This window comes from Lacerta agilis, chromosome 14 (genome assembly GCF_009819535.1).
Source record: "Lacerta agilis isolate rLacAgi1 chromosome 14, rLacAgi1.pri, whole genome shotgun sequence".
Taxonomy (NCBI): Eukaryota; Metazoa; Chordata; class Lepidosauria; order Squamata; family Lacertidae; genus Lacerta; species Lacerta agilis.
The window spans coordinates 4,615,458-4,642,840 of record NC_046325.1 but is presented as its reverse complement, the minus strand read 5'-3'; the positions used below and the strand labels follow the sequence as shown (position 1 = coordinate 4,642,840).

The 27,383-nt window shown below is 47.3% G+C and overlaps 1 protein-coding gene across 1 annotated transcript in view; it reads right to left on the bottom strand.

The window, feature by feature from the left end:
- GUCY2D (guanylate cyclase 2D, retinal) overlaps positions 1-20,403 on the bottom strand; it is a 30,187-nt gene extending 9,784 nt beyond the window's left edge. The window contains exons 1-9 of the mRNA XM_033170829.1: positions 19,539-20,403; positions 13,226-13,527; positions 11,592-11,946; positions 10,419-10,503; positions 10,169-10,265; positions 9,695-9,787; positions 6,922-7,005; positions 1,473-1,553; positions 1,095-1,271 (exon numbers count right to left, since the gene is read on the bottom strand). Of these exons, the coding sequence (XP_033026720.1) occupies positions 1,095-1,271; positions 1,473-1,553; positions 6,922-7,005; positions 9,695-9,787; positions 10,169-10,265; positions 10,419-10,503; positions 11,592-11,946; positions 13,226-13,527; positions 19,539-20,256 (1,992 nt within the window). The 5' untranslated portion in view covers positions 20,257-20,403. The remainder of the gene's footprint in view (positions 1-1,094; positions 1,272-1,472; positions 1,554-6,921; positions 7,006-9,694; positions 9,788-10,168; positions 10,266-10,418; positions 10,504-11,591; positions 11,947-13,225; positions 13,528-19,538) is intronic.
- Between the last annotated feature and the right edge of the window lie 6,980 nt (positions 20,404-27,383).

The following is a 27,383-nucleotide window of genomic DNA, read 5'->3' as shown; positions in this document are numbered from 1 at the left end:
CTGCTATCCCCTATAAAACCTGTGCTATCCCCATGGAAAACCTTATTGCCATTTGTTCCAATTCAGCGATAAATGGTGTGTTTTCCTGGGGGAAAGTGGTAGGGAAAAGGGAAGTGTAGATGAGCTGCTGGGCTTTCTGGGGCTGATGGGAGCTGCAAAACAACTGGGGTGCACCTGGTTGTGAAGACTGGGCTAAGCCAATCCAGGTGTTTTTACAAATAGACCAGGAGGTTTGTGCAACAGTGTCCAGCCTGCTGGACTGTGTAAGTTGGAAAACCTACAAAATTATTCCTATTACACTGCCCGCCCACCCACCTGTGGTGGATTCTCCAATACGATTCTGCCAACAAGTTTCCCTTGTGTTTATATCACCTTGTTCTATAGAACACCTCTGACTTCTCTGTTAGGCAAGCAAGACCCCTGGATACTGCAAAATCCAGATAGATTGGGGAAGAGACACAGGTCAGCAGTAGAGTATCTGTTTGGCTTGTATAAGGTCCCAGGTTCAATTACAGGATGGGAATGTCACTGCCTGCAACCCTGCTTGTGGGCTTTCCCAGAGGCAGCTGACTTGCCACAGCAAGAAGGAAGATGCTAGACAAAAATGAACTGTGGTCTGATCCAGCAGGACTCCATGGTTTCTGTTATGTATTCAATGGTCTGTGTTTGCCTGAGCTTGAGTCTGGACTAAGGATTCTGAGCTCCTGTGTCCTGATTGGTGTCCAATCACAGAATATTTTAGGATTTGGGCCTCTGCCATTGGCCCTTGAACTCTGAGTCGTGATTCGCAGCGTGGAAGTTTAGACAGCCAATCACGTTGGGAGGGGGAGAGGCCCAGGTTTTCAGGAATGTATATAAGCAGTTGCTTTGCCCCTGTTGTCCAGTTATGTGGTTCAATAAAGGTTCTTGCTGTTATCGCTGGGTTTTGCCTCTTGGGCAACCTACACTTCAGCTTCCTTTCCTGTTCCCATCAGAGATGTCCTACTCCTCTTCCTATGATGAGTAAATCCCCTTCATGCCAAGTTCCCAGCCTGGCATTACCTATCCACCCAGATCCCAAAAATGAGATCGCTAGATCCCTCTCCCCCAAGCACCTTAATAAGGTCAAGCAGCAAGGACGACTTGAACATCCAGTCCAGCTTCATGTCCTCATTATTGATGAGATCCTCAAGGCTGCCACGTGTGCAGTGCTCTGAGACCACAGCAAAGATCCCACAGTCGTGGAAGAAGCCCAGGAAAAGGTTCACATTTTCGTGTCGCAGATCCCGGAGCTGAAGGTGAGAGAAAGTAACAAGAATGGAGGGATGAGAGGAGGAAGCTCCCGGAGGATAGGGGCTGTTGGATGACTGTCCAGTAGAAGGCGCTGTGCATAGTTCTAGTGGTTAGGTTGGAATTGCACTGGTGTGATTGCCTCACCCACTGAAGCAGCAGCGACCCCCAATGGCCACAAAGAGTAGCGCAAGAGCACTGACCTTTAAGAACGCTGTTTTGGTAGCAGGTTTGATTTCAGTGTGCTTTTCTCCTGGAAATTTCTTCAGCCACACCCAGTCACCCTGGGAAGGAAGACAAGGGAGGGCATGAATGTTCGCCCTCTTAAGATAATGCATCTGAAAGAAGGAAGACAAGCACACAAACCCTCCCCACAGCCTGAAAGGCACACAGAAGGAAGGGGAAAGAGGTAAATACAGTATATATGCATTTAAGCAAGAGGAGTAGAGAGTGAAGCAAGAATGAACAGAACACAACCCCAGAGGGACCAGGAAAGGCAAATTGGCCCAGCCAAGCTAACAGGGACCTCTTAACCCCTGAGAGAAAGAAAACAGCAGGGCAAAGGGGTCTTGCAAAGTAACAGCAAAGCAGTTATCTTATACTCTCAAATTCTTCACAGACTGAGACTACCAGGGTACCTGAAAGACAACCTCCCTTCCACAAGATCTTCTTCAGGCACCTTTCTCAAAGTGCCCCACATCAGGTGAGGTGCAGTAGGTGGGTATGGTAGACAGGACATTTTGGATGATATGGAATGCCCTCCCTGGAGAGGTTCACCTGGCACCTATCCTTTTATTTCTCCAGGCCTTTTTAAGGTGCAATCCTGTACTGGAGTGATGCTGATGGAGGGGCTTTAGGATTTATTTTGGCGGAATGCCAGATCCAGTAGCAGAATGCCAGACAGGCCACTGTTGTGACAGATACACCAATATGCTGGCTGTGGAATGGCCAAAATGGGACGGTGTCATAGGTGGGATGTGGGCACCATGGGGGTAAGAGAAAATGTGGACTGTATCCAGTACGCCTTCAATTCCCTATGGCTGTAACCTGGCCAGTGGTGGAACTTTGCTGGGGGACCTGATGCAAATAATTTCCTCCCCTTTTACTGCAACCAGGGGTGGGGGGGAATAAAAACTAGCCCCATGTCATTGACTAAAACGACTACATTGCCACGACAGAGCATATGGTGTAACTCCAACACCCAATGACAGCACAACACAGGCAGTATATAATCCCCACCCAGGGAGACCATAACTCAGATGGCAGGGAGCGTAGCATGGGGCTGCATCTTTCTGGAACATGTTGTGCATGCTTAGTGCTCACAGGAGGGAACTCTGGTGCAGGGAGCTATAAGGAAAGGGGCACTTTGTGCAAAAAGTGTGGGGGGGGACCTTTGCAAGAAGCTTGCATTCCAAGAACACGTGTGATCTGAAGCATGTTGCTAAAACTTCTCCTACACAGGTGATCCAGGGAAAGTTTGGGAAGTGGAGGATGCTTGTTGCAATGCAGCCTTTGCTAACCTGGTGCCCTTCAGTTGTTTTGGACTACAACTCAATTCAAAAAAGGTTGTTGAGGCAGGACTTAACCTGTGGCACAAGCCATGCCTGGTTATTCTTCAGCAAGACTTGTACTTCCGTATCAGCCTTTCCCAAACTGGTGCCTGATGGGGCTTGTAATCCAAAACGAATGGATGGCGCCAGCTTGTGGGTGGCTGATACCATGTTGCAACTGCTAAAACTGTCTCCTCCCACCCCCTCATCCCTTTGCAACTGTGTCTTACCTGAACTACATTGCTTCAACAGTCTTCCTTCCCTGCCCACCTGTGGAAATAGCAGGTAGCAGGATGCGCCTACATGCTCTTACATTGGTACCTCAAGTTACAAACGCCTCAGGTTACAAACCCTTCAGGTTACAAACTCCGCTAACCTGGAAGAGTTACCTCAAGTTGAGAACTTTGCCCCAGGGTGAGAACGGAAATCGTGTGCCGGCGGCGCAGCGGCAGCAAGAGGCCCCATTAGCAAAAGCACGCCTCTAGTTAAGAACAGTTTCAGGTTAAGAACGGACTTCCAGAACGAATTAAGTTCGTAACCAGAGGTACCACTGTATTTTGGCAAGAGCCAGGCACGCCAACCATTGCCACTGCTGGCCAACCACTTATACTCCCTTCCTGCCTCACAGGAACCACACCCCAGATACATGGAGCAGGACAAACAGGGGGAAGGAGTATGGCCCCGACCACTACAGTCTCCCCCTTAATGGCAGAGTGGAGAGGAAGGCAGAGGCATGAGTGAAGGCAGGGCTGCATTCCCATGTGGCCCCACTCCCTCTTCTCTCTTTGACTGTGTATACATTAAAATGCAGCTCCATCGTTCTTTTCCTCAATTCAGACTGAAGCTAGTTTGCAGGGAAATCTATCAAAACACAGTATTTCATTAGAAATGACGGGATATATATGGATTGCAGCTAACATTTTGTGTACACCACTTCCCAAATCAGTGCTTGGAGGGCACAGGATGCAGTCTTACACTCCCTTCACAAGGCAGAGATACAGGATCCATCCTACTCCCTGTTCTGTGGAGGCCAGGAGGGAGTCCCACAGTGAAGAAGTCTGTGCACATGCTCCCATTTACTCTGCATCCACAGCAATTCCACTGCTGGTTTGGGAAGCTGTGTAAACAGGAAATCCATACCTATCCTCAAAATGTAGTGGGTAGAGCTGTCTTTTTTCTTCTTTCATAAATGAGTTTGGCTTGGTTTTCTATACATTTTTATTGATTGCATTTACTGCAATTGGTTTTAGTCCTTCTACTGTGTTTGTAAATATATTTAAGTCATTTGTATGAGCAAATCAACTAAATAATAATAATAATAATGGTAATATCCTGCCATTTCTTATGAAATACTGCATTTTTATACATTTTACCTTAAACCAGCTTCGCACTGAACTGGAAATATATATAAAAAAATTTTTTAAATCCTTCCATTAGCACCTTAGAGACCAACTAAGTTTGTTCTTGGTATGAGCTTTCGTGTGCATGCACAGTGAAAGAAAGTATCTGAGGAAGTGTGCATGCTCACGAAAGCTCATACCAAGAACAAACTTAGTTGGTCTCTAAGGTGCTAATGGAAGGAATATTATTTTTTATTTTGTTTTGACTCTGGCAGACCAACACGGCTACCTACCTGTAACTGGATATATATATATATATATATATATATATATATATATATATATATATATATCCTAGCCACATTTTAAGCAGCTAATATGCACACAGTCCAACTTGTCAAATCTGTGAACTATATCACGTGAGACACTTGACCTTCCAACCTGTGAATTTAGCACAAGGCAATCATTGCACCACCTTTTCCCATCTCCCAGGTCTACCCCACAGAACAAAAAAGGAAGGATTTAAAAAGAAACTGTGTTTATCAGCAGTGCTTCTAAGGTCGCTATGGCATATGTTTTAGTACCCATCCAAATACCTTGCTACCTGCCCCTCCTCAGCATAGAAGTTTGCCAAACCAGCATGCATTGTGTGATCCTGCTAAGGTAATTTGCAAAAACGAGGCAGGGAAATTTGCAGAAAAAGGATGGGCAGGGAAAGGCTTTTGAAGCACTCATGGGATTAGGATGTAGCCAGCCATCCTGCAAAGCTGGAAACAAACAAAAAACTTGTTTAGGGCCCCTGTGTGCTACAGAACAGAAGGTGTCTGCTTATTCACACGCCTCACCCGTTCTTGTATGAAGCAAGCACTGGGCAGTGGGGGGGGGGCAGTCTGGTTTTTACATCAAAACCTCCCTGTGGAATTTACCTGCCCAGATTACTGGCAGTGAACTGGGGTGGGAGGAAAGACAGGATAGGGGCAGGTTTGTCTCCTATCACCTGCACACTCCCTTTCGATTACAAATTTCACATCTCTTTTACACACACACACATGTGCACGCACACACACACACACACAGAGAGAGAGAGAGAGAGAGAGAGAGAGAGAGAGAGAGAGAGAGAGAGGAGTCCTCTACAAACTAGGGGAAAATATCTTAGGTACTGTATGATTCAGAAGCTGTCACCAGTAATTTAAATTAAGCAATATATTCCATCCCTGAAAATATTCATAAGAATTGGGGCGGCAACATTTAAGTTGCATTTACTAATCTTTAGATGAAACTGTTTAATCAAGTGAAAAGGCAGATATGATTAAATCAGGCAACACTTTCTTTTTAAAGGTTGAATGTTTCAATATAAAAATATAAATTTAAGAAGTGCAGATGGTAGAGAAGGTATCTTCCCTACCACACACAACTTTCACTTTACACCCAGAGGGAATTCCTCTTCTAATAGCATGCCTGTTGAGACCCATAAATGTACGATGAAGGGTAGCAGACTAATCAAACCAGCTGTAGCCTACTGATTAAATCTGCACACGTTTGCAAGTGTGTGCAGATTTAATCAGTCGGTTACAACTTATTTGATTAGTTAGCTAAGATTGCTTTAAAGGGTGTGACAGCACTGTTAAGAATGGAATCATCTATGCTGGTCGTAGGTTTGGGCCTGTATTCCACAGCCAAGGCCAGCCCACCCATGGGGGGCTGAAGTGACCCCCTCAGGAGGCAGGATCCACGGGGGCAGCAGATACTGATGTGGATCTCATACCCGCCAACATTTCTCCAGTGAAAATAGGGACATCCTATTTCATAATAATGCTAAGAATTTTATTACTTGTACCCCACCCATCTTCTTGGGTTTCCTCAGCTACTCTGGACAGCTTCCAACATATATAAAAACATCACACGTTAAAACAACTTCCCTATAGAGGGCTGCCTTCAGATGTCTTCTGAGGGTTGTATAATTACTTATCTCCTTGGCTCAAAGGTTGCATAACTCTGCACCCTCCAACATTTCTCTGATGAAAAGAGGGACATCCTAAGGAAAAGCGGGTCTTTCCAGGATCAAATGAGAAACTGGGCCGACTTCTGTAAATCGAGGAAAATCCCTGGAAAACAGGGACACTTGTAGGGTCTAGCCCCTTGTTACTGATGTGAATCTTCACCTACCCCTTCTTCCTTGGGAGGGAGGGGGCACCATTTTGTGGGTCACATCAGGTGCCAAGGTGTCTTGGCCCTGTCCACACCAGAGAAAGTTGCTACATGGAGTTGGACTGAAGAGGGGCTACCTGATCAGAGAAAGCATGTGTAGTTTGGTTTAAGCCCTGTACAACAACTCAGTTGCAAATTAAGCACTTCACCTATAAACTCTCTCTCTCTCTCTCTCTCTCTCTCTCTCTCTCTCTCACACACACACACACACACACACAATATTTTTCCAGCAAACCACCAATCTGAACCTGTTTTCTACCTCCCATTTCAATCCTTACCAATACCTTCTCCCCAGAGGAGGGAGTATGGCCTGCAAGTAGTGGGGCGGGGAGATGAAGTAACAAGTGCCATAGCCAACTTTTTCCTCCTCTCGTTTTGAGAGGAGGAAAAAAAAACCCCTAACACAACAAAATGCATGAAAGATAAAAAGGTCAAGTGAAAGAGGAGCATCAAACTTTTTTGGGTGAGGGGAGGGTGTAAAAACCAAACTGAAAGGCAGAGCAGACTGGCCAAAAGGCACAACTTAAAAGGGCCTTTTGCCAAATGGGACTTACCTGGACCGCGGCTATTACGCCTTGGCTGTTAAACAAAAGGAGGAGCAAGGGGACTTGGCTGGTGAATTTTGGCTTGTCCTCGCCCTAAGGATAGCAGGAAGCAGGAGGTCAAAAATAAATGATGCTGGTGGTGGGGTGGAAGGGGGTGGGGGTGGGTGGGCAGAAAGGGAGGGCAAAACCCAGAAGGACAGGTATATGAACTAGGGTGGGGTGCTCCCTCAACTCTCTCTCTCTCAGCTGGGCCTGATCAATTTTTGCAAGGGTTGCTCTGAGCATGTGCTAAGTACATTTCCGTGACAACCTGCCTCGCCCTCCAACAAGCAATGCTGGAGATTGGAGCAATGGGCTTCTCAGACAAGACATGCTGCGGATTCAAACCCCTCTTTAGGGATTAAACACTGAAGTCTCTCAGCAAACTGTCGGATGGGAACCAGGTGTGCAGAGCTGTGGGGCTGGGGAAGGCAGCAGTGAGCTGGAGAAGATGGGTGCACTTACAGTGGCGAGCACACAGTGATGGTGCCATGGCTAGGCTCACAAGGATCATTAAAGATGCCTTGGAATTTTGCACAAAGATACACTGGTGTCAGAGCAGATTTAAGGATCCTTGTGTGAGGCAGTGCTACCACCCCAGAGAGATTGTGGGGAGAGGGGAGGCATAGCCTCTCAGTTGTGTTCACTTAAGCCACATTCACACCAGGTATTTAAAGCACCATGGTACCACTTTAAACAGTTGTGGCTTCCCCCAAAGAATTCTGGGAATTGTAGTTTGTTAACCATTCCCAGAATGGTTTAGTGATCAGCCCCTCTTCTTGGGGAACTCTGGGAATGGTAACTCTGTGGGAGGAAAAGCATTCTCCGGGCAACTCTCAGCACCTCCCAGAATTCTTTGCGGTGGGGGAACCATGGCTGCTTAAAGTGGTATCCTAGTGCTTTAATTCATATGCTGTGAATATGACCTTTACAGTAATTAACATGGACTTGAGGCAGAGCACCACAGACCCCAGGGCTGGATTATCGCCAACAGGGAAACAACTGCTTCTAGAGAAGGGCCTGTCGCCACGGCTTCCTGGTTTCCTAGCAACAGCCAGCAGAGGCACACTAGGCTGCAGCAGCCTCCCTGCCATGACCAGAGGGGTCGCAACCCTAGCCTCCGTAACATCCCAATCATGAGCCCAATAAGTGTGGTTGAGGCGGGAAGGGGAGGGTGCCCAGCCACACATCACTTCCTGACCAATGTGGTGCAGGAAAAGGTGATGAATTGGGGGACGGGGGAGCAAGCAAGGTCTCCAGGGAGCAGGGAGCAGTGCCGGCAAGCAGAGCCATGCTGAGATCAGTGGCGGGAGCTGCAGGAATCAGTGAGGTCACCCTTCACAGAGGGATGTACCTGGGCATGCTTCCTGAACATGTAAGCCCCACCAGCCCCCTACCGCTAAGCCAGTGGCAGCCAACTGCCCCTCGCCAGTCAGTGAATGTGGGGTTGTTGTGCTTCACTCACTTTCTTTTTACAGGGCATCCACACTATGGGGTGGAGCATCTGCTGTGCATGGGCCAAGGCCCAGGTTCTATCTGCAATGGCAGCTTCCTATGGCATCCTGGGTTTTGCCCATGGTTCTCCTGTCTCTTCTGTGACCTCAGGAAGGCCTACTTTTTTCCCCAAAAGAGGCATTCCTGCTTTTCACACTCCTTTTCTGACATAAAAAAGAAAGGTGGGGTTTTGTCATGGGCATTAATCAGGCAAGTGAACCTACCACACCTCAGCCTTTTGCAGTGGGCAACATTATTAAATCCTTGTTTGTTTTTGAACTCTTATCTTTTAATTAGTGCCAAAATGCTTTTCTAGCTATGTTTTTCTTAAAGTAAGACCAGTACAGTGCTACAACCCCCATGATGCTATATTAAAAATAAAAATTAAAAAAGTTTTTCATTTTGACAAATATCAGCACAGTATAAAACTTCTCATAAGAAGTAATGCAGATGAGAGCAACAGTCATGTTACATTTTCAAAGCACATCACGTTTCATGTTAGCTGTAATTACTCAATAATTTAATTTTAAAATTATAGCCAGAAAAGCCCTTCAGAACTAATTAAAAGAGCAGTTTTTGAGGGGGACAGTTGACGGTTATAAAATGTCTCCCACCACAAGGGTCATACTGAGTGTGTTTTGAGCTTCAAATGACACGCCTACCGTGTGGATGGGGCATAATGGGATGTACACAAAGAAAAGGCACAATATCCCAGGTGGTGGAGGAAAGTCAATTGCAATTCCGCTTGTAGCTTACAAGGGAAGAGTAATGATTGGATAGTGGCAGGAGTCACCAATCAGGAAGCAGCCTCAGCTTCTCAAAATGGCACCCGTCATGACAGGAAGTGTGCGATGGCTGGAAAATGTAAAATGGCAAGGACCCTGGGAGGATCTATTTCAAAACAAAACACCATTATATAAAGGTGAAGGGAGATTCAGCAGTGCGACAAACATCCCAATGAAAAAGGATGTGTGTGGAATAGAACTGTTTAGAATGAGTGGAAGGAGATGTCTTGGCTCACCATCAAAACCTGCCACCCAATTTTAGTGCATTCTTTCCAGCCTCCACCCATCCACAATGATTATATTAGTGCTGGCACTGCCCCAGGAAAGGCTGCTGGCAAGAACACCATCTGCGCCTCCTGAGGAAATGGCTTTGCACCAGAGGCTTCTCCTGGCCCACCCACTAGTAACTGGGAAAGAGGGAGGGTGCAGGACTAGGAACTGTGAAGGAGGGGACATGCTTTTACCTCAACCACAGCCATGTTGCTGTTTTCTGCATTTGCCACCACACTCTTGAGGCTTTTCATGTCCGACATACTCTTTCGACTGTCATCCATTTTCTGGGGGATGAAGAGGGGAGAAGAATCATGAACTAAGGAGCAGCTTTCTTGTTCTTAACTTGGACCTTTATCATACAGTAATGACCCTTGGCCAATACCGCAGCTCTCTAACATGGCATCTGCGTTCTCAAACAGTTCTGGCCCGACCATCATACCCATCCAATGTCTGAAGGCGAGAAGCTGTTCCTACATAACCAAAGACAGCAGTCCTTTCTGTCCGCTGTCTTTTATTTCAGCTGCATGAAGCAACTATCGTAGAAACCTTGAATTACTATTCCTCACATTGCCTGTTTTGATCCCTCTCTGACTTTGCAGCGCTCCATCTTGCCAACCTCTCCTTAGTCTCCTCAGTGGTCCCTCCCACAGAGACAATCTCCTCACCTTCTTGCTGTTCTGGGTATGGATGAAGGTCAAGTCATCCATGGTGAGGACAATCTTGTCGGGCCCCTTCATTAGCTGGGCATGCTGAAACTGCCGCCTGTCGGAATCAACAACACGAGCAGAGCGGAAATTAAAAAACGGTCATTCGTAAGGATAAAGCGCGCAGCACAGGGAGGCCCCGAAATCCAAAATGTCAGCTGGTAGCTGTTGTCCAGCAGACCTAGTCGCCAGGGGTGTTTGCGTAACTCACCTGAGATGGAAAGCAAGGGCAGCTCCACCCAAGATCAAGCAGATAGCCAGGAAGAATATGAGGAGGATAAAACCAGCATTCACCCCTGAAGGAGAAGGAGAAGAGTGTTACCACTGGGGACTTCGCTTCCAGGAAACAGGCTTGAGAGGTTATTTCCAGCTCCATCAACATCTTCTCCTAGTCACATATGGGGAGTTCCATGCAAAATATCTCCACCCAACCACTGTAGTATTACAAATCCTGACAGAGGTGCCTTTTGCCTTCCTCCCAGACTTTCCTTGTCTTCTCTTCCCTGCATGACTTTACCATAAGACACCCAAGCCTATGAAATCAACAGCTCCTTTCTCACCTTCCTAAAGCGTCATTGTGGGCGCTGTGATCTCACCCCCCCCAAAAAAGCACGTCCTTGGGGGCTGTGATCTCACACAGGTCATGTGATTCACGCAGGAGTGTGCGTCCCAGTTGGAGGGTCTGTGAGTGGAGTATATGAGGTGGGCTGGCTAGCTGGCAGGACACATAGCTAGCGTATATGAGATTGGTTGATCGATCAACTGGATGGTATATTTGAAGTTGGTGGGATGGAGGGGTGGATGGATGGCTAGGATAGAACAGGGCCTTCAATATGGACCTCACTTCCTCTCAAAATAAGGCAGGCACCTACAATCTTAGGATTTCAAAGTATGCTGAAAACCATTCTTTTCACTTGGGCCTGCACAGCTTAGTATTAGTATTGCTAATTCCCCTTCATGACCAGAATTGGGGTCATGTTAAATTTGTTTCACACTGTTTTTACAATACAATAATAGGTGGTGTTCAATTTTTTTTTTATTTAGAATAGACCCACAGAAATTAACTTTGTGTGCAATTTTCCCTGATATACACATTTTTGCAAAGCAATTGTCCATAATATAATGAACTTTTGTATGTTGTTTTCAGTAACATATGCACACTTAACCCTAGTATATGCATTTTTGTACACATTATTGGACTGGAGAACTGCACTGCAAAATTCAGGGAAGAGCAAATTTCAAAGGATAGCCGAGTCTCAGTTCTCGTATTGTTTTGGAAAGTGCGAATTAGGGAGGTTTGCCTTTAAATGCAAACCAAATTCCTCTCCATCCTTCCTTTCCCTCTCCATCCTTGCACGCCCAGGCAGCCCGCCTCAGTACTCACCCCCACTGCAGATGGTGACCGAGTCAAACCAGCAGATGGAGTCCGTGTCTGGGCTGGAACTGTGAGGCCAATGGATAGTGTGTCCAACGTAGCGCAGAGTACGAGCACCGACGTTCACACTGTAGGTGGGCCAGAGGCGGCTTCCCTTCCCGTTTGTGTCCAAGATGATATAGGGGAGCACGGCATCTCCGTATTCATCGGCTGACACTGGCTGGCTGAAGCCTTCCAGCTCAAAGTCCTTGGCGTGCTCTGCAATGGTGGAGCCCATCACCCACTTGCCGGACTTCCGAGTACTCTCCACTGCCTTGGCCAGGAAGTAGATGGAGTTAAAGATAGTACCAAACAGGGGGTGTGCCTTTAAACAGAAGCAAGCAAGGGTTAGGACCAGGTTCTCATATTCTGCAACTTGAATAAATGATGCTAATGGGTAACATTTCCTTCTGTTTTCTTGATTCCTCTCATTTGTTTTGCTCGCCTTACAAGAGTGAAGGCACTACTGCGCCCTGTGCTTTCCTGCTTTGTTCATTGCTCTGCAATGCTGCCACATTATTGCTGTCTGTCCAGAAGGTCTATAGCGCAACAAAAGCAGAACAAAAACAAAAAAACAACAAACCGGAACGTTGGGGTACAGAAAGTTGTGGGATTTCAGCAGGAAGTTACAGGATATGCACTGATAAGAAAAGTAGTTGTATGACCACCCCGAAACATTTGCAGGTGGAAACGGTTCTGAAAGTGGGATCATGTAGGACTGCTCCAGTAGCTTCATGACCACAAATCAGCATGAACATGCAACAGAATGATGTCTGGAGGGACCCAGGATAGTTTTGTGGGTGTTGAATTCTGTGCTACATTATACGGTACTTACTTACTTACTTACTTACTTACTTACTTACTTACTTAAAATTATAGACTGCCCTCTCATGCCAAATATCAGGGCAGCGTGCAACCAGATTTACAAAGTATTTTTAAAATACTTCTAAAAACAATGCAGAATCATCGTAAAAATGACTGGCTCTTAAGATGAAAAGATTAAAAGTTTAAACTGCAGAATAGGGCAGTTCATAAAAAACTTTTTTTAAAAGAATGGCTGCTCCAAAGGTCTTATCATACTACACTAGGGATTATATAGCTATATCTGAAATTCCATGCATATCAGTTAATATCTTGACCCTCCTCCACGAAAATAGCTGTTTACTTGGCCGTCTTCCTATGTCGTGAAGGCTGAAATTTCAATGCAGTGGAGCAGGGTGAAGATGTTAACTTATATGCATGGAATTTCAGATATAGCTATATAATCCCTAGTGTAGTACGATAAGACTTTTGGAGCAAGCATTTTTTTAAAAAAAATTGTTGTTTTTATGAACCACCTTACTGCAGAATAGGCACACAAAAAAAGTATCCAAGAGCCATCAGAAGGTCAGAAGTGAGGAGGCTTGCCAAACCTCTGCTGGAAGAGTATTCCACAAGCAGTGCTAAAACACCCTTCATTCAGGTAGATCTAAAAATGAATGCAGTTGTGAGCACACACAGCTCTGGACGGCATAGGGAACCTCCTAAACAGCCTCTCCTGCGCCTCAAACAGCCATCCCTTGTACCTGTCCACCATCACCCACTGTCTCTTTTCTCAGACGCACCTTGTCAGCATCAAGGTGGCCAGGGATTTCCCTCTTCTCCTGAGCCTCCCTGAAAGTCTGCCGGAAGGACTGCTCTGGCGAGTCGATGGTGATGGTGAGCACCGCGTCGTAGGCCATACGGAGTTTGAGGCTGTCATCCAGCACAGGGTAGGACTCCTTCTGGTAGGGCATGCTGTAAGTCAGGGCATCATAGGGGATGAAAACGTAGGTCCCGTCCGTCATACGCAGGTCCTCGGCCTTCTCCAGCAGGAGGCGCTGTTCCTCCCCACCCAGCAGGACAGAGTGCATACACATGACGATCACTGGATAAGGAAAGGAACAAGGAGGAGGCAATGGGCAGGGTAGACAGTGGGAAGGATTAGGGCAAGGGTCAGCAAACTTTTTCAGCAGGGGGCCAGTCCACTGTCCCTCAGACCTTGTGGGGGGCCGGACTATATCGGGGGGGGGGGTGGATGAACGAATTCCTATGCCCCACAAATAACCTAGAGGTGAATTTTAAATAAAAGCACACATTCTACTTATGTAAAAACATGCTGATTCCTGGACTGTCTGTGGGCTTCCAGATTTAGAAGGCGATTGGGCCGCATCCGGCCCCTGGAAGTTAGTTTGCCTACCCCTGGGTTAGGGAATAGTAGAAAAATCAGTGTAAAGCCCAGAGCTCACCAAGGGACCACAGTGAGGCGAAGAGGGCCTCTGTGTATGTGCAAAGTGACGTTCTGCAAAATGGACTGCCTCTCCTAATAAGAGCCAACCCAGACCCTGCATTTATAATCTAAGGTCCCTCTCCATGTGCCCTCTCCGAAGGTGATGCAGAGGGCTGCAGCACGAGAACAGGTCCTTTCTGTGGTGGCTCCCCACTTATGGAATGCCCTCCACAGGAAGAGAAGTCTGGCACTATCACTGGCAATTTTTAGGCACCAGGCAAGAATGTTTGTATTCTGTCAGTTTTGGGGCCCTTTACACTGGAAAGTTTTAGATATTGCAACCTCCCTTAGGGTGTCAGTAGGATGTGTTAAACTGCCTTTGATGCATATGAGTGTGTTTAGCTTTTATTTTGCTATAGCTTTGGAGCAGTTTTTATTTTTGCATTTATGTTTTAAGTTGCTTTGGGTTCCTTTTTGTAAAAAAAGTGACCATTATAAGTACCATTATAATAATATTAATATGCTATAGCCACGTCCATAACATGCATTTAATGCATGTTGCTTCCAACAAAGATCCTGTGAGATGTACTGCGAATTTTAATGTTTTAGTATTTTAACTTTTTGTATGTTTAAAACACTTGTAAGTTTTTCTTTGAGGTGTGTGTTTCTAAACAATCAAGTAGTGTGTAAATTTTATGAAATAAATAGCTTATACCTCACATACCTACTAGTTCCAGGACTCCTCATAGCAGTGGTGTCTGACCACCATCCCTGCACAGCAACAGCAGCTTTCGACTTCCAGATGTTTGGGGCTACAAAACACCACCCGCCCAGCCAGTACAGCCATGGGAGCTGGTGTCCAAAACATTGGGATGACATCAGGTTGGGGAAGGTTGCTTTAGAGGAGTGTTGCCCAACTTGGGTCTCCAACTGCTTTGGGACTTCATCATTGCTAGCTAGCAGGACCAGTGGTCAGGGATGATGGGAATTGTAGCCCAAAAACAGCTGGAGACCCAAGTTTGGGAAAGGTTGCTTAAGAACCACAAGCAGTCTTACCATCAGGAGAGTGAGGCATTCCTTCTCAGGTCGCTGATTTTTTAAGGGGGCAGGTACCATTAGAGGGTTGGCAGATTGGATCAGTTTGGATAAAGGGAGGTTTAGACATTTAAAAAATAATAACATAGTTTATGTTTACTGGGTGTGCAATTTGGTTTAAACTACAATGCACAGGAGGGACGCAGGTGGCGCTGTGGGTTAAACCACAGAGCCTAGGACTTGCCAATCAAAAGGTCGGCAGTTCGCATCCCCGCAACAGGGTGAGCTCCCATTGCTCGGTCCCAGCTCCTGCCAACCTAGCAGTTCGAAAGCATGTCAGAGTGCAAGTGGATAAATAGGTACCGCTCCGCTGGGAAGGTAAACGGCATTTCTGTGCTCTGCTCTGGTTCGCCAGAAGCAACTTAGTCATGCTGGCCACATGACCCGGAAGCTGTACGCTGACTCCCTCAGCCAATAAAGCAAGATGAGTGCCACAACCCCAAAGTCGTCCACAACTGGACCTAACGGTCAGGGGTCCCTTTACCTTTACCTTACAATGCACAGGATGGGAAGTGCCCACCATGACACTAATTAATTGGTGCTACTTAACTGTAGCACTAATACAAGAGGTACCATATGGTAATTTTAGACTCCGGACCAGGGGCGTATCAAGGGGGGGCGGGGGCGGCCAGTGTGAGTGTAGTGGTTAAGAGCGGTAGATTCGTAATCTGGGGAACCGGGTTCGCGTCTCCGCTCCTCCACATGCAGCTGCTGGGTGACCTTGGGCTAGTCACACTTCTCTGAAGTCTCTCAGCCCCACTCACCTCACAGAGTGTTTGTTGTGGGGGAGGAAGGGAAAGGAGAATGTTAGCCGCTTTGAGACTCCTTCGGGTAGTGAAAAGCGGGATATCAAATCCAAACTCTTCTTCTTCTGCCCCATGTTCCAGGGGAGGGGGGTTACACTTTGGCTGGCCTCCCATACCTCGCCCCGCTGGGCGGGCCCTGAACAGGGGCATGCCGCCTTTCCCCCCCTTCCAGCGGCTATTTTTCAGTGCGAGGGGTGGGCCAGCGAGGAGGGGGCATCACACGTCGCTGCCATGACACCCCCTCCTCGCTGGCCCATCCCTCCCACAGAAAAAAAGCCACTAGAAGGGGGAAAGGGGGAGGCAAAGCAGGCGCTTGAACGCACCTGCTCTGCTTCCCTTCCCCCCCCCTCCCAGCGGGTTTTTTCAGCAGGGGGGTGGGCCAGCGAGGAGGGGGTGTCATGCCAGCGACAAGCATGACGCCCCATTCTCGCTGGCCCGCCCCTCGGGCCGAAAAAAAGCTGCGGAAAGGGGGAAAAGGGGAAGCTTCCCCTTTGCCCCCTTTCAGCGGCATCCATGTGCGTCGTGACGTCACGACGACGTCACGATGCACGCATCGTGCCCCTCCCCCAGGGGGGTGCTTGCTACGCCCCTGCTCCGGACTTAATGGTCTTGTGGAGCGCCCTTCTTTGGGTGGTTTGTGCATAGCCCCTCCTGTCCATTCCTCCGAAGTGGGGCCCTGGACATCTGCCCTAAAATCCTGCCCTGATGACACCACTGGCTAAGGGAAGCTTTCTTTTTCTTCGGCTAATAGCAGCATATAGGGGTTATTTTCAATGGGGTTGCTGCTGGGGGATAGAGACGGGGAGAAATTTGATTCAGTTCACATTAGATTGCCATATTTCAAACGGGGAAAATCTGGACAGAAAAGTTGTTGAGGGTTGTTGTTTTTTTGCAAAGTTATTGAGTGATGGGGGGTGGGGTGGGCAAAGCAATATTCCAGATACATTTACGTCCGGAGATTCCGGACGTATGGCAACCCTAGTTCACATTTAAAGGCAAATTTACACAATTCGCGCTTTGCGAAACAATACGCAACAAACAGACATCCTTCAAAATTTGTGTTTCTCCAAATTCCATTCTCTAATCAATAAATGTGTACAACAGTGCTTTGCATTAGGGTCAACTGTGCATATATCAGTGAAGATAGCATATAAAGGCATTATATTAGGGGAAAGGTCTTGCAAAATGTGTATATTGTTACAGGCGCTCCAGTTTCTGCCCAACATGGGGGGGCGTGCGTGTGTGCAACGTCACATGTTGGTAGGAGGCCCAACGGGACTGGTCACACCCTCTGAAAGGCCTGGCAGAGCCACCCATGGCTGCAGCTAGGCCCGGTGTACACTAGTCGCAGCTACGGGAGGGCCTGATGGAGCCCGCTGTGGCTGGAGCTCCACTTGCATGCTCACACACAGCTCTGATTCCTCCAACTGCACCTCTTCCCCAGACATGCCCTCTTCCAAAGTAGGCTTCCAGTGAGTGGATAAATCAATTAGCAGCAGCTCCTCAGCTCCAGCCAGCTCACCTTTCTCCGACATGTTGCCTTCCCCCTTGCCTTCAGCTGCCCACCTACATTCCGGATCTCTTCAGCTGTCCCTTCCATCTGGGTGCCTTGCAGTTGGGCTCCTGGGTCACTTTCAACCCCCTGTAGCATCTCATTTGGCAGGGCCCTCACCTCACATGGAGTCACACTTTCCTGTCCATGGAAGCTTCTCACCCAAGCTACTCTCATTCTAGCAAACTGCTCACTTTGTCACTGCTCTATTCTCGCAAGCCACTCTGAATGGGGTGTTGCTATTCCTCCCGCCATCTCTACTCAGGCACACCTCGCTCACAGGCCCTCCTCCAGGAAACAGAAATCCCACATCTGACACCAGTGTTGCACACCACCCAATCTCTGAGCGAGGCACAGCAGAAACTGTGGTGTCTTTATGATCTATGGTTTATTTATACACATATATACCCTGAGCGGGATGCAGGTGACGCTGTGGGTTAAATCACAGAGCCTAGGGCTTGCCAATCGAATCCCCGCAACAGGGTGAGCTCCCGTTGCTCAGTCCCAGCTCCTGCCAACCTAGCAGTTCGAAAGCACATCAAAGTGCAAGTAGATAAATAGGTACCGCTCCGGCTGGAAGGTAAACGGCATTTCTGTGTGCTGCTCTGGTTCGCCAGAAGTGGCTTAGTCATGCTGGCCACATGACCCAGAAGCTGTCCACTGGATCCCTAGGCCAGTAAAGCGAGATGAGCGCCGCAACCCCAGAGTCATCCGTGACTGGACCTAAAGGTCAGGGGTCCCTTTACCTTTACCTATACCCTGAGCCCACCATGGAGGGGTTCATAGCATTGACACTCTAAAAGGGCCTTGCTTCTCCCACAGCCACTGCCTTGGATTCAAACAGAAATCAAGCATCACTCAGACTCTCTCTCCAGCTTGCTGCTTTGCTTCTAAGCTCACACCACTCCCAGCCAGAGCTGTCTTTCCCATAGGGCTTAGTGGTGTGTTGCAGAGTGGTGTGTTGCAGAGCTGCACAGCTTTGCCAGCGGCCTCCCCTTTCCCTGCACGCCCACCAGCTGTACCCCGCCAACCATAAGGCTGGCAGGCATGCAGCTTCCCTCCAAAGCCTCCTCGGGAGGAGAGCGAACCCTGCAGAGGCTTAGGATGGAAGCTGCGCCCCGCCAACGACGCGCAGCTTGCCTCCCAAGCCTCTGTGGGGATCGCTCTCCTCCTGAGGAGGCTTCGGAGGGATCGCTCTCCCGCAGCGGCATGAGGGAGAGTTGCGCCCCCCCCCCAGGTGGCTGGCAGTGTGCAGCTATGGCCACCCCAACACTATCCATGGTAATTTGGGGGTGCTGGGTGGATGTTTGCACCCCAGCACCGCATCTGCTAAACACGGCCCAGCTCCCAGCCTTTGTCCTTCTAACTAGCCGTGAATTAGGAGAAGGGGCCTGACTCTTTTGCCGTCTTGCACAGATCGCCTTCCTTTGCTTACTTAATGGACCATCACCCAGGCTATCATTGCCACAGGATGCTACCCTGGCTCATATTTTAACACATGTGGGATTCAGGCGCTAAGAGGGTCTCGGCATACAGCCTAGACACACACACCCGGCAAACTCAGATGTTGGGTACGTCACCATTATCCAATGTGGACCAATTCATGGAGGGCAATCGTAGGGTGTTACAAACTATATCTGGAAAGTTCATTAGAAGTTTCTACTAGGCAGAGATAGGGAAGTAGGTATTGTGGCGTCTTCCCCTTCAAAAATGTTCTGTATGCATTTTCAACCCAAATGTCCTGGTTCACCTTCCTTCTTTTTTTATACCCTCCTCTGTCTCCAGTTTCTGGTCTGCCTTTTATACAGAGACAGATAGCGCTAAAGCCACATTCTAACTTCTTCATCTTGATAAGCAATACTTTCTTAACCTCCATTCTGCATTGAAGCTGGGATGAGCCACAGTTTATCATGAGGCAACAGCTTGGAAGCTTTTCTTGGCAAATGCTGTTGTGTTGTGATCCTGCATATCTCTTGTCCCATCAGGCTACTTCTTAAATGTATGGGTCAGGCTGGAGGGTGAAGAAGCCTGTCATATGTACGCAATTGCATCTTATAGAACAGTTCCTGCTCATTTAAAATGACTATGTGAACTGACCTTATCCACACTTAAGAACCTCAGCAGAACCTATAAGTTTTCTAACGAATATCCCCCAAATATAAAACCCTCTTCCTTTGAGAGTCGCACAAGCACATGTGGCCCTAACCCAGCCATACCTCGTACATCATAGGCCCTCTGTACCCGGCGGAGGGCATCCCGTGCCCCATCTGGTTCGTCCTCCATGGTGGTCACTACAGTGACAGGGAGGCCAAAGTTGCGCAACGACTCGGCCAGGCCTTGCCCTACTTCCACCCAGAGGTCCTGCCCGGAGCTGATCACAGCGACGTGGGCCCAGCGGAAGTACTTGAGCACGGTGTAGAGGACGGCGGAGGCCTGGGGCAGCGGCCGGGAAAAGGTGCCGAAACGCTCCACCTCGGCATCGTCAGTCAGGCAAGACCAGGAGAAGACAGGCTTGTTCCAAGCTCTGCCCAGCAGCCCAGCTGCCTCGCAGGTGGCTGGGTTGACCGGGCCCACGAAGCCAGAGGCATAGCGCTCCGAGTTGACAAAGCCAACCATGGCCTGAGACGACTTGCAGTCTTCGTTGAGGAGGACATAGTCAAACCAGTAGCCCTGGTTCAGAGTAGGGTCCTTGTTGATGCGGGCAATAGCCAGTTTGGCCGCTGCGTCAGGGTAGGCCCTGGCGTAGATGGAGTCACAGGTCCAGGGGCCCATCACACCCACCTTGAAGGTTGATGGAAGGACGTGGCAGGGCAAAGAGAGGAACAAGAGCCAGAAGAGGAGGGCTTGCCAGCAGGGACCCTTGTAGCAGGCCCACCTGGGGTGGTTGGAAAGGCAGAGCAGGAATCTGTGGAAGCCAAGCCAGGCTAGGGTCATGGTGTCGCACAGCCTGGGAATGGCGCAGTGGTGGGGGAAGGGGGAAGGGAGGGGAAGAAGAGGGAGAAGGCACGGCTCACAAATCCTTTAGTCCCTCAGGGGCCAGGGGCCAGTCTTTTGTTGGAGTGGGTCCATTTGCCGCCATCAACTTGGTTAAGATTCACCGCACACAGTCAAGAGAAATCACCCTGGAATAGAGAGAAAAAGAGAAACATCACACTATGCTAGGAAAAGGATGTTTGGGGCCCTGCGCATAGCTGTGGGGATCAGTTGGCATTGCCACAATCAACCCTGTTTGCATGTCCTGTTTTTGTTTTTAATCTTTAAAAAACAAAACCGTTTTTTAAGACCCACAGAAAGTTGGGTAAATAGCAGGCGGCCAAACACCTCTCTACATGGGGCAGCCATCTTGTTACCAAAGGCAAGCTTGTTGCCTGTAGCAACTACCTCGCCATCTTCACAGGTGTAAAATGAACAAAAAGCACCACTCCAGGTTAGCTACTGCGTAGCCATATTTGTTGCCCAACTTTTAGGGCTTGTGATGCTTACAAATATAATTTGCTTCGCATTTCTTTTGGGCAAGGCAAAAAATCCCATAGCATAATGGGGGATGATGCACAGATATCACCGCACTTCCCACAGAGATACACACAGACACGGGGGGGGGGGGGGTCATGACAGGAGAGGCAGCCAGCTGCTTTGGCCAAAGTCCACCCTATTCTACCAGCTTTGGGTGGTATTATCCAAACTACTGTTCTGCTCATGCTCCAGCACCTCAACGAAGCTGCCCCATCCCTCAAATCCTAATCTTGCAGCTGAACTAAAACAGGATTAGCCTTTTGGCCCCAGCTGCCTCTTCGTATTAGGTGTGAATCAGTGCGATGGCCCTCACGTGCCTACAAGTGCTCAGCAGGTCACCTCTACCAACTCCTTCTACCCTTTACTATGGATAATGTTGCAAGGTGTGTGTGTGTGTGTGTGTGTGTGTGTGTGTGTGTGTGTGTGTGTGTGTGAAGTTATAGAGGGGGAAAGAGCTATCATGGATTGTGTTTTCTTTTAACACAGTGATGGCATGTAAGGTCTGTTTCAATGTGTTATTTGAAACCAACAGGCATAATGATATTTGTTACTGATAATCAAGAACGTACAGCTGTTTTACTGGGGGGGGGGAGATAGTCTTTGCCACACCTTTAACACTTATTGGAATTTTTACACTGGCTCATTCTTGCATTTTTCCAAACATAATAATTTTCTGGGTGAATAGCATCCCCCCCCCAATCTATGTACTAGATTTACGTTCACTGTGGCCCATGCTATTTTTAAATTTATTTATAGTATGCAATGGCTTCTGTGTGGCTAGTTAGAAACCAGCTTTCTCCAGCTGATAATCCTGTGTAGCAACATTAGCAAGTTCCAAAATCCCAAATACCAGAATTTGAGGTGGGGCAAGGACTTAATTATAAGACATGCTGGACATTTTACAGAGGTCCAATGCCTAAATATATATAATTTTTTTAAATTAAAGATTGCATAGATGATAACGGAATTAATCTTTCAAAATGTGACTTTGCAAAAAAAATGGGTGGGAGGGGCACATATTTAAGACATCCACAAAAATATGCTTCTATGCTATTCTCATTATCCCACTGGGAAGAGCTTTTGCATTATGCAACAAGAGACAAGTCTACCTATTTTCATCTGACAAAGGTCAAGCGACTTGCCTTTCCACACCTGTGAATCTATTAAAAACTGAGTGCAAAGCTGGTGACCTACATTTACGATTCGGTGGAACGTTGTGAAATTCAGCAAGGCACAGCTGCTTATGAAGAAGCCACGTGGATGTTTCTCTGGCTAAATCCCACTGAATGAAGATGCCCGTATTTGCTTTTGATACAAATGAGTTTTCCATGCAAGACTAGAGTGGGTCCCAATCAGGCCTATTCCGGTCTCAGATCTGGGTCCTGAAATAGGCTGTGAAAATTACACCTTGCTGTCCAGACGCTGCCTGCTTCTTCTGCCCCCTGTCTCCCTCTACTCCGGAGGTTGGACGGAGAACAATTACCATAATCCCTGACCACTAGTCATGCTAGCTGAGACAGAGGGGAGTTATCTGGAGGGTCATAGCTTAGCCATGCCTGCTCTACTCTCTCTCACACACACACCATTTCAGAGGGTAAATCTTTCCCACCCCCCGCAACACAATGACAAACATCACCTGTACATCTGCATCTTTGATGCATCTTTTATAGATACAGGGGTTAACTACACTGTTTCATGGAGGGTAAGGCTATCGGTGGCTACTAGCAATGACCACTGTGATGTATCTCCGCTGCTGGAGTCAGTATGCCCAGGGGCATAGCAAGGGGGCGTAGGGGGCGGATCGACCCATGTTCCATAATGGAGGGGGTGACAAATTATCAAGGAACAATTACTGCCCTAAAGTAAGTACTGCCCTAAAGTACTGCCCTGAAGAAGTGTGCATGCACATAAAAGCTCATACCAAGAACAAACTTAGTTGGTCTCTAAGGTGCTACTGGAAGGAATTTTTTATTTTATTTTGTTTTGACTATGGCAGACCAACATGGCTACCTACCTGTAACTGCCCTACTAGGGCAGTTCATAAAAAAAAATGCCTGCTCCAAAGGTCTTATCTTACTATACTAGGGATTATATAGCTATATATGAAATTTCATGCATATCGGTTAATATATTGACCCTCCTCCACCAAAATAGCTGTTTGCTTGGCTGTTTTCCTATGTCGTGAAGGTTGAAATTTCAGTTCAGTGGAGCACTTACTGTTCCCAACCCTAACCCTGTGGAAAGCCATCTAACTAGACTTTAATTTGATTTTGAGATGCTTTTAGGAGGTAATTTAATTATTGTTTGATTTTATACCAGTGTTATGTATCTGATGTTAGCCACCCTGAGCCTGACTTCGGCCGGGGAGGGCGGGATATAAATAAAAGTTTATTATTATTATTACTTGTTATTATTCCTTTGTAAGAAAATATGAAATAACGTAAAACCATTTTTGCAGGGGGGGAATCAATGGGGGGGGGGGGTTTGACAAGAATTTTTCCACACTGGGTACCACCTGACCTTCCTACGCCTCTGAGTATGCCTCTGAATGCCTCCATCCCTGACGAAAAATAGCATAAAGAGAAAGAGAGAGAGAGCTTCCAGGCAGCCTTGAGCTCTGGCAACTCTTGCTTTAGAAATCAGATATGGACAACACAAATGCTCATTATCCCTTGATGGCTGTGAAGGGGACTATGCTACTCCATGAGGTCAAGACACCCACAACTTCATGGGGCCTATAGGACAAAACTAACCAACCACCTTTTTTTCTCCTGCACAGGAAATGCACCTCATTCATTTTCCCTTGGGGTTTACTTATCCGATGAAAAGGGGGTGCAGGCCTGACCGATCATATTTGTCTCAGGGGAAGAATACGTCACCGCCAGCGCCACACAAACACAAACCTAGGTCATGCTGGCTGATGAACACGCAGTCATAGATATGAATATATGTATTAGTTATGTACCGGTTATTTTTATTGTTTCTATAGCATGTGCTTTGGCTAGCTTAGTTTTGGGATCACTCATGCACAACATAATTATTTTATTTTATCTATTACTCACTCACATATTCTCCCTTTCATGTAGCCTTGTCCCAAACTCAGGATGACAACCTAGAATGATGTGTGGCTTTCTGAGACAGGCATGCCCAAGGACCAATCAGGAAGCAGGTGCTTTAAGGCCCGGCCTCCGTGTTCTGAGGAGATTACCACCCACCCCCCCCAAAATATATATTTTATTAATTTTCCACAAATTTTGCACATATAATTTCAATGCATAATAAACATTTATTTTGTTTTTTTAATTAAACAAAAACTGAGGAGATAATTTTGACAAGGAGACCTGTTTTAATTCCTTTGTGCTCTCAAAGAAGCGTCGCCCACAAGCTCCCTGACTAAAGCTGCTAACAAGGGCTTTGCTCATAGCTGTCAACTTTTCCCTTTTCTTGCGAGGAATCCTATTCGTAATAAGGGAATTTCCCTTAAAAAGGGGGGGGGAGTTGACAGCTATGGCTTTGCTGGACCTTCGACAGCAAGGAGAAAAGCAATTCTTACACAGCTTTGAAGCAGGGATAATGTAAAAAACAAACAAACTGGCATGCCACACTCTCTCCTTTTTCATAAAAGTCCCCCTCTCATTCTCCTGGCTTTACACCTGCCGTTCTGTACAAAGCGGTGTCCTGAAAAGATTAGGAGAAATAAGGCTTCTTGTAGCAGAAACCTGAGACTATTTAAATCACCTCTTATAAGCCAGGCCCATTGTTTGTGGAGAAGAGGATTCTTCTTCTCCTTTATAAGGGAGAATTGCATTTGTGTTGACAAGAAAATGGTGGCCGAAAGGGTAGGGGACAGGGACAATATCAAGTACAGTTTCAAAACACAAACCACAATGCTTTCATGGATAAATTAGTCATATTTAAACCAACTTGGGGGGCGGGGAGAGAGATTTTGAGTGACTAGAAAAGTTCTCCTAGTCAGGGCCGGCCTGCTCATGAGGCGGGCTGAAGCGACTGCCTCAGGCGGCAGAATCACGTGGGGTGGCCCCCCTGCTCCCGCTTGCAAGGGTCATGGCGGCAGCTTCTCCTGGCAAGGTCTCTTAAGATTTCTGAGAGATCTTGCCAGAAGCCGCGGCACAAACCCGGTAAACACAGCAGGAGAAGTAGGGGCACAGCACCAAAGAAGGGGGTCCTGCCTCCTGGGGTCAGTCCTGTCCCCCTCCCACTGGCCATGATGGCTTTGCTGCCAGCAGTCGTTGGTCAGGGAGTCTTCCAGCAAAGGCAGCGTCGACCTCTGATAAACCCGAGTGCCCCAGTTAACTGGCCAGCAAGTTTTAAAATATATAGGGGTGTTTGTTTGTTTTTTAACATAAACACTTGTAAAAGCTGCAACTGCCATCTTAGAGGAGGATGGGGGCCTTCCGCCTTCTCTCACACACATGAGGAAATAGGTCCTCTTGTTGCATTAAGATGCAACACCTTAAAAAACAAAGGAAGCGTGGGTCTTGTTTCAAAACAGTTGTTTCCTTAAATGCAAATTAATTAATTGAGCCAATTAAAGTATCTTTTGATCAGCTGGCAGCCCTAAAAAAAAAAACCCGAATCCAAACTGCCACATCAGCTTGAAAATTGAAGTTCGTGTATGTGTAAATTATTAGGGCGACGTTTTCTAATTCCATCTGTAGCGCATAGGAAAATGAGAACAGAGCAGATTAGCCATTATTATCCTGTGCTTACAATAAACCCCTCGGTGGTCTGCCGGTTATGCTCTACTGACGCGGCAAATTAGAGGAAGTCCCTTAACTTGGCAGGTTAAAGGTGGCGGCTCTGACATGACCTATGGGGGAAAGGCAAGTTTCATGCACAAGCCAGTCCACAATTGCATCTCTTGGAGAGCAGTGCCAGATGACGGTTTGCCTGTATGACTCAGCCACCGCACCTTAAATCACCACAGATATATCACCCGGTGTCAACTCAGACCATAATACTTGCCCTGGGAGACAGATCACACATTTGACTGAGAGGCGTTGAGTGGATGAACAAATGAAGGGAGAAATTTCATTACTAGATTATTCAATTGCATTCTGTGGCTTTATTAGGATCTATTTTTCACGTTGCATCTAAAAACGCCTTGAATCACAATTAGCTTGCTTAAGCAACGGGGTGTTTTGTTCTGGCTGGCAGAAATGTAGTTGGTAACTAAGGGTCTGCATTTGCTATACTTAAGATATATACATTGCTTAAGGCGGGCATCCCCAAACTGCAGCCCTCCAGATGTTTTGGCCTACAACTCCCATGATCCCTAGCTAACAGGACCAGGGATGATGGGAATTGTAGTCCAAAATATCTGGAGGGCCGAAGTTTGGGAATGCCTGGCTTAAGGTCTTGTGCCTGGTAAAGGGGCCTGCTTCAGGCAACAGGAAACACCTTAAACCACAAAGAAACGGACTAAGAATATTGTGAGGGGTCAGGAACAAGAATGGAAAATTCCCCACATGTGCTGTACCCCTAAATTTATGAAGTAATGCAGTTGGCCTCTGGGTTGCTATATATACAATCCATATGTAAGCTCAAGTTTCCCAAAAGCTTTTGATTGGCTAAAAGTAGGGTTGACAAAAAGTTGTTGAGCTTTTTCTAGGAAAAACAGACATTTTCCTGATTTCCGCCAGTTAAATCCCAGACATTTGACAACCCTACTAAAAGCCAATCGAATGTGTCCTTATGAATGGCTATAAGTATTTTACTAGCCCCCGAGCACATGATGCAATCTTTCCTTGGCCCTCCAAGGGCACGCATGTTCTCTATAGTTTCACTAAAGATTTCTCTGTTTGTCATTTCCTATTTGGGACCTCCATCAATGGACCCCGGGCTAAATTTCACTCTCCAAAAATGGTGTCTTCCAGAGGGAAAGGAGAATACTGTGACATGAGGGGGTGGACATGGGGCAGTTCTTAATACCTTTATGTTTACCAAGGAATGACAAGAGACAACAGATACAGCAAAGGAGAGCTAAGGAGGCTAGTACACTGGTCTTCAACTGGTGGGTGGCGGTCTAATCTGAGGTGGGTGGCAACAGCAGCACTACCACCATACAAATATATGGTGAAAAGTGAAGAAATAGGTCTCCAAAGGCAAGTGTGGATCCGAGGACTGAAAATGCTGAAGACTGCTGGGCTAGTGGAAAGCAAACTTGGGCAACTGAATGAGAATCACTCCATGCACGCAAGCCCCAAGTGCCTTCTCCATGGGGAAAATGACCAAAGCTCTGGAGAAAAGCTTGCGTGAAGTTGCACCAAACAGGTGGTAGGAGAGAGGGAAATGGCGGGCAGCTCTTTCCACCACCGGCTGCCCTGTAGCTTCTCCAAGAAGTTGTGCACTCAGGTACACAATACATATGGAGAAAATTAAGTAGGGTGGACATACAATAGGCGACTTGGCCATAAATTGTCCCAAGACATTGTGAAGTGTCTTTGCCCTAGAGAGGGAGATCTTCTGAGCCACCACTGGAGATGGGACTGTTTTCACATTTCACATATTTTTGTTATGGGCCTTAA